At 37.0% G+C, this 15,445-nt stretch overlaps 1 protein-coding gene across 1 annotated transcript in view; it reads right to left on the reverse strand.

Moving 5' to 3' along the window:
• Positions 1-15,445, reverse strand: part of UBE2K (ubiquitin conjugating enzyme E2 K) — a 36,037-nt gene that overhangs the window by 13,595 nt on the left and 6,997 nt on the right. The window contains exons 2-4 of the mRNA XM_088524765.1: positions 7,992-8,085; positions 3,265-3,323; positions 500-582 (exon numbers count right to left, since the gene is read on the reverse strand). Of these exons, the coding sequence (XP_088380891.1) occupies positions 500-582; positions 3,265-3,323; positions 7,992-8,085 (236 nt within the window). The remainder of the gene's footprint in view (positions 1-499; positions 583-3,264; positions 3,324-7,991; positions 8,086-15,445) is intronic.

The following is a 15,445-nucleotide window of genomic DNA, read 5'->3' on the forward strand; positions in this document are numbered from 1 at the left end:
ATTTTCCTCCTGTGCCTTCCTGTTATCTTTCATACTTCCAGATGCTTATTCTATTAACTGTTTTATCTCCAACAGAACCAGTTTTGTTTGGAAGTGCAAGCCAAGAATCAGAAAAAAACACTTTGTTCCCTCCACTCCAAATACCTCAGGAGACTGGATGGACAAAATGCAGAAGGGTATAAGTAGCGCTATTTGTTACTGAAGCAGAAGCATGAACGGATACCAAAAACAAACAATAAACAAACAAAACCCACCCTTAATGAAAAAGCTTTCCAAAATACTCTTTTAAATCATATCTATTCAATATTTTCCAAAATTACCATCTAATATTCTATTAGGATTCTCTTTTCAGCTCAAATACTATAACACTGAAATAGTGTACATTTTCAAGGACACATCAAATTACAAATGCCCAGTGAAAAGCACCATGGGCTGTTGCCTTCCATTCAGGATTCTGGTATACTTGATTGTACACATGTAAATCTGTAGGGAAACTTACCACTGATCTTTCAGAATATCCAAACAAATGGCCCCAGTGACTGAGCTAATATTAGGATGCCATATTTTGGTGATAAACCGCACCTAGAATACAAGACAATCTTTTTAGGAACAAAGATTTTTATTAAATTCAGCATATTAAGCGAGCCTATATTAAATGTACCAATTCAATTACGTTACAAAGGCATACTCACTTATGATACAGTAAGAAAAGAACAACTAAAGATATACAACACAATTTTTGGAAGCCTCTAGTTTGCGATGAGACTTGTTAGAACCTCACTTTACTCAGAAAGAGGCTAGTATCCCTTTGAAGGCATCAAGATCATCCGCATCTGCTTTCTCATGTATTCTCATGTGGGCACATCTTCCACATCACATCGTGAAGTCATTGTATAAACACCAGTTTTAACACAAGCAGATGGTCAAATGCAGACATACAGCTTCCAGTGCTGTCAGAAAGTCAGTTAAAACACTAGAAAGTCTGCTTACTTATCAGGAGGGAACAAGCCCCTGAAGTCTTAATGCAAGCACAGGCTCTCACTGTTCAGACAAATTGTTGGAAGTTGCATAAAATACCATAAAGCTTCCTGGTCGATGCGAGACCACCATTTATTTTACCATATGACTGTGACTGTCTTCATCAGCCATCCAGTCCGTATGTGCAACGCTCTTCAACAAACCTAAAACCTAACCAGATTACACTTATTTTGCTCTGCTGTTGGAAGGTTTAGTTTCAATATTTACCTGTTGATCATATCTATTTTAACACCCAAGTATTTTACACTCATAAGGCAGGAATAAAAACCAATTCAATTTTTTTCCCCCAGGAAAGTTAAAAAGTCCTATTTTCTTCCAAAAGTCTCAAATTCTGTCTTCTGAAAGTGATATATATTAATTGCCTCTAGAATTTCTTCTTGTGTTTTCTTTAAGTCTCTTGTTTCACATTGCATTTTAACCGCCTTCTAGTGACTTAGCTCTGTCTCAGTGTTTCCCATCTCTCCCTTCTCACTCTGAACTCCTGTCAAATATTTTCTGTGAGACAGATTTTCTTTCAACTTTTGCCCCTAATCTGCAAGCAAATCAGCACAAAGAACACATTATTCGTCAAGCTCTACAGCAAAACACTATGTACAGGACTGTAATAAAATTAGCGCAATCATGGTATATAAATAGGTTTGGTGCAAGACCACAAGAGTCCTGCTTTCCAGGACAGAAAATAAGAGATCATGTCAGCCGAGCTATTTATTAACTAGCTCAAGTCTATAAATCACTTTGAAAATGTAAAAAGTCATGTAAATACTAGGTAATTTCTCATAGTGAATGAAGGCTAACAATGGTTGTCAAAGCATGTTCTGAACAGGGTAAAAAATCTTCCAGATGAAAGGCAGGGCTAAACACAAGCAAAAAGGCCTCCAATCCCAACCGCAGGGACTCCAGAACAAGCGTTCTCTGCTACAGTGCACTGAGCTGCTAACAGCTGCCTATGAGTTTTGGAAGGGAAACCACCAAGCCCTACAGCAGCAATTAAACCATGGCCCACGAACCCACGTTTCAGGGACTGTGACCTGTTTCAGACCTCCTTATTTCAGTTTCTGCCAGAATACACATAGATGAAAAGGCTGAAACCAGCAAACTTCTCATTAAGAAGGTCTTTCTCCATCTTTCACTCCAGGCTCAAGGAAGTGACTCAAAGCACAAGAGCTATGGACAACCTACTGGCATCTCCCCCTTTCTCTTTGTCCCACATCCCTTGCCAGTAGGGCAGGCCAGGGCAAAAATAATCACGATCTAGGACGTGTTCTTATAGTTCAAAGACATCTTTCAGACACCTCTCAGGCTGAAACAGAAAGCCAAGCAAGGAGCTGAGTCAGACAAGGCAGCAGTCTGAAGATTGGTCAGAAGCCACTGAAGAAAAGACTGAATTGGGGCACAGGAATATTAAATTTCAGCTGCATGTGGACTAGGGAGAATACTATTTTGATTATTTTATTTATTTATGTGCTAGAAAGATGCAGCAAAGCTGAAAGGGCAAAGAAAGTTGAAAAACACATGCAGCAGGAAGAACCACACAGAAGAGTGCAGAGAAATGGCCGTGATGATGCAAACAAATAGAACAGCTGTTTCTCACATTGCTCCCTCGTGTCCACGTCCTCAAACACGGAGAGCGCAGGGTGCCTCACGTGTTCCTCTGGGGCAGAGGGAGTCAGACCACACTATCTGTGCTGCTCCTTCGGGCGACAGTACAACTGTACTTCATTTTAAGCTACATTTAATTACTATGAGAAACCTGGTATCTTTAACTCAAGACTCAACCAATAATAACCTATGGAATTCAAGGAATTAGTTAAGAATAACTAAGTACTTATTATAGCATTTCTTTTGAAAGGAGCTTTCAGCAAGACTGAAAAAAACAATACTCTCAAAAATCAAATTACAAATTTCTGAAAAGCATCTTGTCTTGACAAAGAGAAATTATGAAAGGCTCAGTAACAAGGTGGTAGCCATTTCAGCACAACCCCCCCTAAAATTATCAGTTTGTAATTTGACTAATAAAGAACATACTTCTAACAGAATGCAGTTATGATTTCTATCTAGAGAAAACAACTTCAATTTCTATCTAGAAATCTGAAAAAGACAAGATGCTGTAAGATAAGATATACTATAGTATGATATAAGATGTACTACAAAGAAAATATACACACAAGCAAAAGAATACTCAAGAATAACTTATTGACAAATTATTTTATATAAATAATAGAGTACCTTAGGGGGATTAAATGGATATGTTTCTGGAATTTTTATCTCTAGTTGATATCTTCCTCCTGCAAAAAACAACAAGTTAGAACAGTAATCAGACATTCATCCTCACGACAACAAAGTCTATGCTTCTAAACCCACGTTGTCAAGTAACTCAATATACTCAGAAATATTATCTAGCAGGAAGTAGTAGTATCTTCTAGATTTTGTATATTTTATAAAGAAACAAGCACACATAAACTATTAAAGTCAGATTTGCTTAAAAATCACGGTTAATATTTCTTAGGTATGTTTAGTGTGCACATCACCTGCAGCTTCTCATTTTTGTCATTATAATTTCCATGTTCCGTTTTAGTAAAATGGATTAAAAATATGAATGAGATATGGAATATTACAGTATTTTTATTCTCTTTGGATACCTCATAACAATAATTTTTCTTCACATTATATAATCAAAATTAATTCTATTTTATTTTAAAATTTCTAGACTGGAGGAATGTTCAACTCTGAAATTTAAGAAGGAGTCCCACACTTTAGCAAAAGAACCACTTCCAGACAACTTCCACTATGTGCTACATCACTATCTGAAGTTGTTACCTCCATTGCAGTTTTGCAAACACACACTACTTGCATGGTTTACAGAATTACAGCATATAGTGAAGGCCAGATCACTCCTCCAAGCTCATATTATTGTCCATTGCCTTCTTTTAAACATTTGTTTTTCCCTCCCTCCTGTTTCAAATACAGTTTTGGTAACATTCAAAGTTTTCTATCAATGCTACTGTTTTTCGGGGCAATCTCAAACCATCTCTGCCTACCTGCTCAAGATTATTTGCCGGGCCAAAATATAATAACTCACAGAACAGAGGGTAACAAAACATCCCAATTTAGGTGCTTGGTTTCGTAGAAACTGAAAGCATTGCTTCTCACTTGCAACTTTTTGCCACATTCTATCTCTGTCCTTTCAGAAATTAACATTTTCTATCTTTACTTCATTACAATTTATCAATTTTCTTGAAATTAAAGTCAAAGCACCTGTAATCTATTTCCTTTGTGATTCCAAAAGTCATTTACAGCTAACCAGTCTACACAAACAGCTCTCAAGTAGTCTCAACATAGGCAGTGAGATCTATGTGAAGGAAAAAAAATCTTTCAGGAGTCTCAACATAGGCAGTGAGATCTATGTGAAGGAAAAAAAATCTTTCAGGAACACTTTGAACACAGTCTATGGTACCTTTCATCTGTAACAAAATACATGTAATAAATAAAATTTTTAAAAAAATTATACTACTGCAAGCATTTTTCCTTACTCAAACCAGAAGATTTAACTGAAAATAAAAGAGATAAAAAGCCAGTGAAGACAAAGTTATCATAATTAATGTGCAAGTTCATTGCTTGTCTTTGCTTACAGGAGAGAACAGCTAAAATTTCTGAATATATTTATTGTTTACATCAACAGTACATCTTTAATAAGTTTACTTTTTCTTTTGTCTGAATCAAAATATAGTTCAGTACCACTTATTCCCACAAAACAAAAGAATTAGGCCGTTCCTGTATTAGCAAAATAGATAGATCTATCAATCTCTGTAGAATGGTCTTTCCATACCATTTTGTAAAGGAATATGAAACCTATCCCTGGATATTACAGCTTCTTCTACTTACCACTAGCTTCTGTCTTTTACAGACAGGCTAGTACAACCTCCTGCATAATAGCCTATTCGACTACCAAATTTTTCCACCTGGAATATACTCCAGAACATTTTAAAACAGCAGGGTCAAATGAGTGGGCAGCATTATTTATACTGCCTCACTGTAGTGAGTAAAATTTGTAGTTAAACAGATGACCTTGAAGACTGAACAAACTCTTCTGGATATCTAGTCATTTAATTTCTTCAATATTATGTTTAAAATGCAAGGGACTAATGTACTAAATTCTGTACCCCAATATTTCCACTGATTTTTCAAGTGTTTTTAAAAGCAGTAAGTTAAATATAAACTTTTTTTTCCCCCAACTATTTAACACAAGACCAAATTAAGCATTTACTGAAGAACATTACTTTGGCACTCCAACAGCAGAGCAGTTCTCACCATACAAAGTAATTACCAATGATTTTTCTTGAAGGAAGTGACCCACTATAAAAACCCCCACTATAAAAAATTGTGGCGCACAAGCAGCATGACTTACAATATTTTGAAAATTGGTCAGTTTGAGCTGAAATAATTTACAGAAAAATAAAAGCTGAAAAATTGGCCAAATATAGATGTATTCTTCCTCTCAGCCCTGCTTAAACCAATACCCCAAGATGACCTAAACAGAATTCTGCTGCAGCAGAATTTTGTTTTCAGATACTTTATGAACTCTGGCCTATGATATATATTATGGCTCTGTGACTTAACACTGGCCCTAGAATCCCCTTCTGTCCCAGGGAATTGTCTGTCCTGAACTACCAAGTTCACTAGCTCACATCCACAAAGCATTTGTTATGTCATTGCTAAGACTACACCTGGCAGAGATCAGCCAGTAATTATATAGCATGGATTACTGCTTTACTCATAAGATGTAAGCTACACACACTGGCAACTCCTTTATAATTATATAGGTTTATGACTTTATTCTCCCTACGTTACAGAACTGTTAAGTGTTCCAAAGTAAAGCACATAAGTGTTAGAAATGGCAGATTTGGGGCTGCCAGAAACTTAATTTTTCTGCTTGGTGTATATGCCCTGCAGTTTCCTGTAAGCATATGATCTCATTTGCCCATGAGATTCCTGCCATAATCATTATACGTAACAATTCAACCAAACAGAGGGATATTTAATACAAAGAATTTTTCATAAACACATATTGCTAAGTTTCAATAGCTGGATATTCTGGATGTGATATACACTACCCATCTTTTAAAACTCTGGTCTGGGTCAATTATCCATCATCACACAAATTCCAAATAACTCTCAATGCATTCTCTTAAAAAAAAAAAAAAAAAAAAGTTCCATTTTATAAGTGGATTTAACACAGGTCTGGGGGTGGGGTGTGGGAAAGAACAGCAACCTGTGACATGTCAATTTAAGAGAGTTTAAAAAAAACCCAACAACAAAAAAAAAATCGCTCTTGAATTATGTTTCAGGAGAAAAGAAAAAAACACACACACACACACACTCAGACAATCAGGGTATTTCCTAGTACCCAGTATATCCTGTTTTTAAATTTGTAACCTTAACATCTGTAAAAAGCTCTGCATTTATAAGATCATTTATATTTATTAAAAGATAAATTCCACTGGAATGAACCACCTCCAAGTAGGTCACCAGTAGAACTCTATTTTAGGTGCACAGTACAGTTCTTCCTTTAAATTGGGTACGTGCATTAAAAGTGGAAGAAAAGCAGACATTCTCCTTTGTGAACTAAATACCAGGGTCCGATGAGCACATGGAGGTCTGGGGTTGGAGGGACAGCAAAATCCCCCTGGATTTGCTGGGCAGCCAAGAAATTCTGCAGCTCGAGCTCTGAAGGGCAGCATTACAGACATTCCCTACTCCTTCCCTTCCAGACTCACTTCCTCATTTCACCTTCCACCCAGTCCTCTCCATCGTCTTCCTCTGAGCAGAGCCGGCACGGGGAGCACTGCCTGGCTCAGGGCAGCGCTGCTGCTTCCAGCCCCAACGAGAGGGGCTCAGGGAAGATGGGCCAGCAGCCACTAACATGCTTTGAGGGCATGTGTGTACACACTTCTGGGTATTTTGCCTACTTTATTAGAATGCAATTCCTTTTCAAATTTTACTTTTTCATAACTAAATATTTGGATGAAAAATGTTTTTAGCAAGACATTTATTTGCATATAATCAAGACATTCTTCATTACTGAACAATTTGCTAAGATAATCAAATCAGATACCTGGCATGAAAGATTTGCATACAGCACTAGATAAAAGCAACTTTTAAAAAAAAAAGTCTAGCAACTTTTAAAGAGACATCCCTCCTCTGCCACCTTCAGAGATAATATATACAAATGGAAAGTTTACAAGCATAAGTGTTACTGAGCAACCTGGGGTTACTGGATAGTGTGCTTTACTAGCTTCTGGTAAAATTTTTAATAGCTTCTGTATGTTTTAAATTATCTTACTTTGTCAAGACTAAAGAGATGTATGTTTACTTGTCAGCTACCTAGAACAAAGTAGAAAGTCATAAAGCATAATTTCTGAAGACAATAACAGGCATCAAGTTCTCCTATATCCCCCAATTCTAGTCTAAATTAAATACGCAGATCCAGGAACAGATTAACCCCAAATTTTCTTTACAATGGTATCGTTTCCTCACATAGAAAAATGCAACGCTTTTAGGTTGAGTGACCACCACGTTAGAATACAGAAACGTGTAAGTTCTGAAGTTTAGTTTCTTAAGGCTTACGTTACACAGCTCTCATTTCAAATATACATATACACACACGTCTAGCTAAAGTCAATGTATGTTGCACAGCTAAAAATTCATCTCTGATATAGGATAGTCTGTCCTGCCATAGAATAGAAACGCGTTCAAGTACTACAGAAGTGGAAACCAAACATTTAAGGCTAAAATTTGTATTTAAGAAACTTATTTTAATAATTTTTTAAATTGTAGTTCTACATGTAGCTCTACATTTTTATGATGTAAATTATTTTTTTTTTTTTACAGATAAAGCATCTCAAGGCACGTTATTTGAGGTGTACAATGATTTCATACACAAAAAGATTACTTGCCTTCATACGGTGTGTCCGGAGGTCCTGCTATTTCTCCTCTTAATTCTGTAAAATTCTCATCTACAAGATCTACTTTAATTTGATTTTTGCTCGTCTTGAAAATAAACAGAAAAACAAAGAGTCATGAGTAAGCATTTGATATACAGATTTCCTCAAAAAGAAATTACTTTTCTTTTTTAAAATAGTTTTTAACTTAAATCAGATGGCTAAGTTGCAGCTGGAGTTGTAATTCATTAAAAGATAAGTCTGTGAAGTAGAGTTGTCAGTATTACACAATCATTAAAATAAAGTAACCCGGAAATATAGTATCTAAAGTTATATCTAAAGTTTTTTGATAATTTGTCATTGTTTATATTTCAAAACAATCATATTTTAAATTAGCCATTTATTCTAAATATCTTAAATAACAGAATAATGCTTAATTGCTCTAAAAAATGAAAAAAGTTATTTGCAACATAATACTGATTTTCACTGGAATATAGGAAGACTTCCCCAGATGGAGTGCTCACTATTTTTAAACAAAATGATGATCCAAATAGAACACTGAAGTCTTTAATATTTAGGTGTACATTACTATTTTTTTCCAAACACACTTGAATTTCATTGTCACCTCCTCAGCAATTTCACACCCTATACCAACTTGTCTACAAAATAAATACACATTATTTTGATACCAAGAGAACATATGTTTTGCAGAAACAATTTTTCAGAAGACCTTAGCCAGAATTACATGCTCCAATCAAACTGTGTTCTATTTCCAAACTCAGACAGCATTATTAGTCGAGCTCATACAAATCCCTCTAGCAGTAATTTTCTTGGCACTGCAAAGCAGAATCTATTTTCAGAAGGATTTTCAGATATATCATAAAGTTTTTAGGAGGTAAGTTGTTCAAGAGTTGCCTATTCTGGAAGACTGTACATGTACACCATGCTCACTGAATGAAACAGGGATTTTCTGGATACTACTGTATCTCCCACAAAAATTTCACATCATCTTCCTAGATCCTTGCAATTTTTCCAAAAGCCAAGGGCCCTGGACAGCTTCACTTCTCCCTCAGAGCACAGTGCTACTGAAATCTAAGGGGAAATAGATAGGTCAGATAAAGCTGATGGTGCTTAGATCCAAAACGTGAACTATTTAAGCACGCTGAATTTATTCAGCCAAAGTCAGATTACCTCCATCGGTAGGCTCGGTCCCTCTCAGCAAGGCAGAGAGCAGACTCCTCTTACTGCAGAAGCCCACAGATATAAAGGAGTAGGAATTGTATTCAAGAGTTAAGAAATCTCACCAAAGTAAAAGCTACCAAATCACCAGTGGATTGTGGCTTTAAAATTTGGGTAAAACTAACAACTAAAAAAAACCACTTAAGTCATATAACGGACATGCAGCCCCTGCAACTTCATAGTAGGGGGCCAGTTACTGCAAAGTTTTAACCATGTTGCTACAAAAAACAAATACACCATCTGTCTCCAGAACTGGAATTAAGTATTTATTATCTTTTTACAAGGTGTACATTATAAACTAACATTTTCCACACCAGATCTCGTGTTGCTTTTCATGACTTTAGGTAAGACAAGGGAAGAAGTCATTAATAGAGTTCATTAAATTATATTCCTTACATTTTTAAGCTTTTAGATTGCTCTCCTTTCCACTATTGTTCACAGAAGCTCTGCGAGCAAATAGCACTGAAAGAATATTTTCTTTTAAAGAACATGTCAAATCTCCTTTTTTTCCCCCCACAGTGTTTCTGAGAAGCAGAATGACCAGCGCAGTGCAATCACCTTCCCAAAACAGCTGGGGGACCACAAGAAATTGGCTCTGAATCCAGACTCTCTCACCCAGAGCACGTTCCTCTTGCGACTTTTCCAGCTTTGCTTTTAATTTTTTTTTGCCACCAAAACTGCAATTGGCAAGTCATTCCACATCTTATGATTGTTAAAAGCTTTCAAAATGATTTAGGCAAGTGTATAATCTATACGCACCCACCTGTTTCTGTGACAGCATTTTTTCCAATTTCAATCTATATTTGCTTAACATATATTGAAGTTTATTCAATTTTCTACTTATAGAGTTTCATCTAAACTTTTCTTCTATGTTTTCTGGAAGACCCCATAGATTGTTGTAGCTGCTTGGATATTTACCTTCATATTCCATTTCAGTGAGAACTATACTAGCTGTTCTTCATAACACGCACTCTTTGACCTGCTTAATTTGGTAAGAACCAAAGCCCTATCACTAGGCTTATGATATGTGTTTTCAAAATGAGTTATCCCAGTCTCCCCCCACATCTGAGATCAGAGAACTGTTTTTACTAACACCACTGTGACTATTTCCATACTCTATTTTCCTTTATAGCAAGACCAAGGAAAAGTAGCAGGCTATATTACAGTGTTCTGGTATTCAACAGAAGAATGGGGGAATTGAGGGATTATGCCTAAACTTCCTCCATATAACAACATTTAACAATACTTATCCATCCTCCCCATATAAAAACAGCCTTTACTTAGGTGAAGAATCTTTTCATACTATTTTACAGCCTTTCCACAATGCAACTCAGCCCAGTTTTGGCAAACCTTACTTTTTCCTTCATCCATATAGCCATGGCTAATATTTAACTGTATTGAAATTGAATTGTATTGAATATTGACTATTCATTCAATTAAATATGAATTTGTTTTTAAAATATTTCCCCTTAATGAAGGCCTAGAAGGATAAAGTTAAAGCTATTTAATACCTGTAAAGGAATAACCTCCTTGTCTCCTTGACAGATATCAGAGTTGTCTTTGCAGAGGCACCAACAGGCAAAGCTCTGTTAAAGTTTAAGTGCACCCTTTGGACACCTGTGATCTAAGCCACAGAATTTATGAATCAACCAGTGGCCACACCAGTGGCCACACAATCAGTGGCTCATTTTCTAAAGGCAACTCTCCTACAGAGACCTTGTTACTCTTCCACTCCACGTCTAAAACAACATCACCTCCTAGTGCTCCGGTAACTATTGGGTGACTCGATCACTTGGCTAACAAATCCTGAAATATTTGAGCACCAGCAGCCTCCCAAGGACTAGGCACTCTATCACCTTCATCCCAGCAGTTGCTGACCGCTAATATTTCAACGTGTCTTTGCCCAGCTTCTCTAATCTAAATATCTTCCACGTGCAGAAAACAATCCACCACAGCAGAAACTGAGTAAGCGGTGCTAATGTGAAGACTTGTGAGTAGCGCCCTCCCCACTTCCAGTAAAGTCTGCACCTCAGAGCCTCACTCCTCCTCACAAACAGGCGGCACTTCTGTTCTCTTGATTCACCCTGCTCTACCAGCCCTTAACACCTTAACAAGGAGTTAGTAACTACAAGGTGATACAAAGGAGAAAAAAAAAGAAAAAAAAAGAAAACACACACACACAGAGTTGGAATTGAAAACAAACACAATGGTTATTTCTGAAAACTACTGTGTATAAAAAAAATAATGTCACTATTTCATACAACAATTCATTAACTGCAGCCTGATATTTAGAGTTGTTAAACCCTGTAACAGCTGAGCAAAAGATACCTGATACCAAGTAAAGTAAGGCTCATTTCATAGGAAACTCCCTACATTGTATATGTGTGTGTGTGTGTGTGTGTGTGTATGTGTGTGTATAAAATCACATACAACTCCAGAAGCTAAAAAACATACACACATGGAAGGTTCCCAGATAAATGGGTCTGGCTGCAATAAAAGTAGTTAAATGTTGAAACTGCAACAGTCTACTGTTTAAGACTAGTGACTTCCACATTAAAGGGAATTTAAAGTTTCAGGTAAGATTAAGGAAGAAGCTTGAAAAATTTCTCTGGCAGGTTCCCAGCAACAGATAAAGCCTTGCTGAAATATAAAACATTGGTTCCTATCACTTGCAAATTTTGTCAATGAAAAAGCAGCATGTTATTCTCATCTTTGTTTTGGACAGAAGTTTTAAATTAACTTATGATTTCCTTGTGAAGTAAATTCACAACAACAATTTCTGATTCATCTAATGTAAGTTTTGACTAGCTTTAGAACAGCTAAAATTTACAAATGGAAAGTAGGTAGTTTTGAATGTCCAAACACATGGCAGCTGGCCTATCAACTCCTGTAAAATTTCTGGCTGATCAACTTGCCTTGTAAAACAATTATTAGTACCATAAGTTTAAAGAAAAAATCCTATACCTTCTTAAAATATATCTGCACTTATTCTAATATTATAACGATCCCTATTTAATTGGTTAATTCAACTAAAAAATATTGCACCTTATTCTGACACCGTGTTAGCTGAATGCATCTAATGGTATCATTAATATCTTATAAAACTCTTCATCTTTATATCCTATCACAATAGCTCCAATCTGAAACAAAGTTTGTCATGAAAATATTTTAATACATTTAAAGAAAAAGTACCTCGTTAGATTTCACTATAATAGTCATTAACTTTCAAGAACTTTCCAGTGTTACTGAAACCTAGGAGAGAGAGGAGAAAATAAACTTAGGGACTTTATGCCTAATAAGTGTACAAAAAAAGTGTGGTGACACTTTATGCTTGGGTAGTTTTGGAGGTTACTACTACTGAAAACTTTAAGTGTAGAACATTGTCAGAAAGTACTTACTAAAAGAGATACTTAAGTATACAAGATCCCACCCACTCCTCGGTTTCTTAGAAAAGCATTGAAGATATTCAAAGCTGGCACAGAATTATATCATTAGAGATGTTTAAAGTATTACTGCTATATTGATTTGGTTGCTATCAAGATGTGAACACACTGAAGTTTCCTACAGTCTGGCTCCCAGGTAAATTATTCTTTTTTTTGCAAATTGTCATGGAAAATCTAAGTCAACTAGAAGTTTTGATTGGAAAACTCAAATCTTTTAGTAAATGTTTATTCCACTAAATAATTATTTTAATAGTTCAGTCTTACCCTGTTTTCCCAACTCCTTGCAGATTTGTGAACATTTCCACTAATTTTATTGTCATATTTGCCAGTTTATTTTCTTGTACTCTTTTGTTACAGTAGCATTAACTCTCAAATCTTCCCAGATTATCCAGGTGACTCCTCCTTCAGTATGCTGAAAAGGGAGGATCCTAGCTCACCTCTCAGGCTGCCAAATCAAGCTCACCAGCCTTTCCTTCCTGTATCCCTGCATCATAGCCCTTGTTTGCAAGTCAACACACCAGCTTCTCAACCCTTTGCTCCCTCGGGGCTGCACAGGAGCCTGACTGCATCTGGTTAGCTCATTCTTTTGCAAGAAAATGGAATATAAGACATGGGCAGGATTTACCACTTTACTAGGAAGCAAACCCAAGTGCAGCATGGTGATGCTGCAGCAAAACAGCAAATGTGACTTCAAAAACATTAGTGTTTGTGTAAAAAGGCTATTTTTTTTTTCCAGTCTCAAAATTAACGTGCTACTAAAGCAAGGTGGAGTAGTTCAATACCTCAGAGGCACAACTTCAGACTACCTCCCACTTGAAAAAGCTTGAATAAAATGCTCCTCCAGCACTCTAAAAAGAATGAAGACTGTGACCATTAAGAAGCCAACCAGAAGCACCACCTGTTACAGCCACGGCTATAAGGTACCTGTTTACGTGTCCTGCCCCACCCACTGGTGCATGGAGCGCCTGGTTGTGTTGTCGGACCACTCACTGACCTTCAGAGCAAGACTGATGCTCATCTGCTGAGCAGCCAAGTGCTGCAGCAGGGCAGAGAGAAGGCAAGAAGTTAAGTCCAACTATCAAAAAAAAAAAAAAAATCTGTTTTCCTACCTAAGAGATGGTCAACACAAATAATTTCATTTTCTTAAAAGGCTCTCACGGTTTTTGACTCTACTCTCACTTTCAGTCTTGAAGGTTATCCACATTTCACATTCTGATTTCATCTTACTGCCTTTCAGACATTTTTTTTAGTTACACTATTTTAGAAAAAAATAGATCAGATGATTTTTTCATCTCAGTATAAAAGAGACCCTTTGCTCACTGGCCAATACAATATGTAACTTATATTTGAATGTATCTAGGGAGGTACAAACAAACACTGCAATTTTGTTGTTGTTGATACAGGTAATAGCTTCATACTAGAGTTTTCACATTACAGTTTTACTTATTAAATGCATTTCTACAAAATTATTCTCGAATGGAGTGGTTTAACATTAATCTTAATCCATATGAATGCTAAATTTTAAAATTCCATTTTATTACATATACTGTATAAAGGAACAGAGAGACACACACATACATATATGCTTTTCATTTTGTAAGTGTTATCTTTAGACAAACTCTAAGAAGTTTTAACAAAGCTTTAGTAAAAATAGGTATTAAAAAACAAACAAAAAAAAAAACACTCTGTCAAGACATGTAAGAGGTTGCATTTCCATGGCAGCTTAAGCCAGCCTAACAGCTGGCTGCCAAGGTTCTACTTTCCTCCTCTTCCTAGTGGAACTAACACAAAGAAGGGGGAAGGATTGTGCAAACGTTCATCTAACTGTGTGGCAAACATCCGAGTTAAAGGAACTTTCTTACTAATGGAGTTTTAATGCAAGTCCCCAGTGTGATTCTCCATGAGTCCTGTGCCAGCGCAGGAGAGGGGGCAAAGCAGCGGCACGTGGATAACCGCGCGGGGAAAACATGACACTGCTGCTCAGCACTGCCTTCGGGCAGCTTCAGAGAACTTTGAAACTTCAACTCTAGTGCCCGACTAAACTATGTCTGACCAAATAGCTACATCAGTCAGGGCACGCAGAGGTGTTAAGTGACACAGCTCTGCTAACAGAAGCTCCAAGTGCGGTTATAAAACCACTGCTTGCCTTCACTCTGGGGGTAGTGGGGTTACACTGGCAAGGCTCTGCCGTACACACAACGGCACGTGCATGCACTGGCAGTAGCGCGAGACCCAGCGCAGACCTGGGCTACATCCACATTTAATGACTGGGATGGAGCATTAATCGTGGTGGGACTGGTAGTACGAGAACCCAAATCCAACCTGAGTGCCGCTGGTGACCACAGTGCAAGGGACACCCCTTCTAGGTGATAACTGTAGTTTAAGGAGAGGTTTTCTCACAGTGCGCTTCCAGCTAAATAGTAAAAGCAACGAGGTCTCTACACACAGCTTGGTCAATAAAACCTATTCAAGCTAAATACAGACCAATCCCTTTTATTTTTTTTTCCTCCTCCATAAACCACTGTACGAAAGTATTTCATAACTCAACTGCATGTTACCTTTAAGCTTGTTTTCTTTTTAAGCAACAAGACTTATACAATCATGAATCAGTCCTTTTCAAACAAGCTGTCAAATTTATTGGACAACTTAATAAAAAACAAAAACCGATCCAAAGCAGGACAGAAACTAGTTTCCGATGCATCTTGTGGCAACCAAGATGGACAAGGCGCCCTAGTGAGACGCCAGGAGCAGGATGATACAGAGTGTGCGCTCAGCCCTCGTGGGCAC

Source organism: Tinamus guttatus, unplaced genomic scaffold (genome assembly GCF_059628265.1).
Source record: "Tinamus guttatus ecotype Peru unplaced genomic scaffold, ASM5962826v1 Tinamus_guttatus_pri_ptg000213l, whole genome shotgun sequence".
NCBI lineage: Eukaryota > Metazoa > Chordata > Aves > Tinamiformes > Tinamidae > Tinamus > Tinamus guttatus.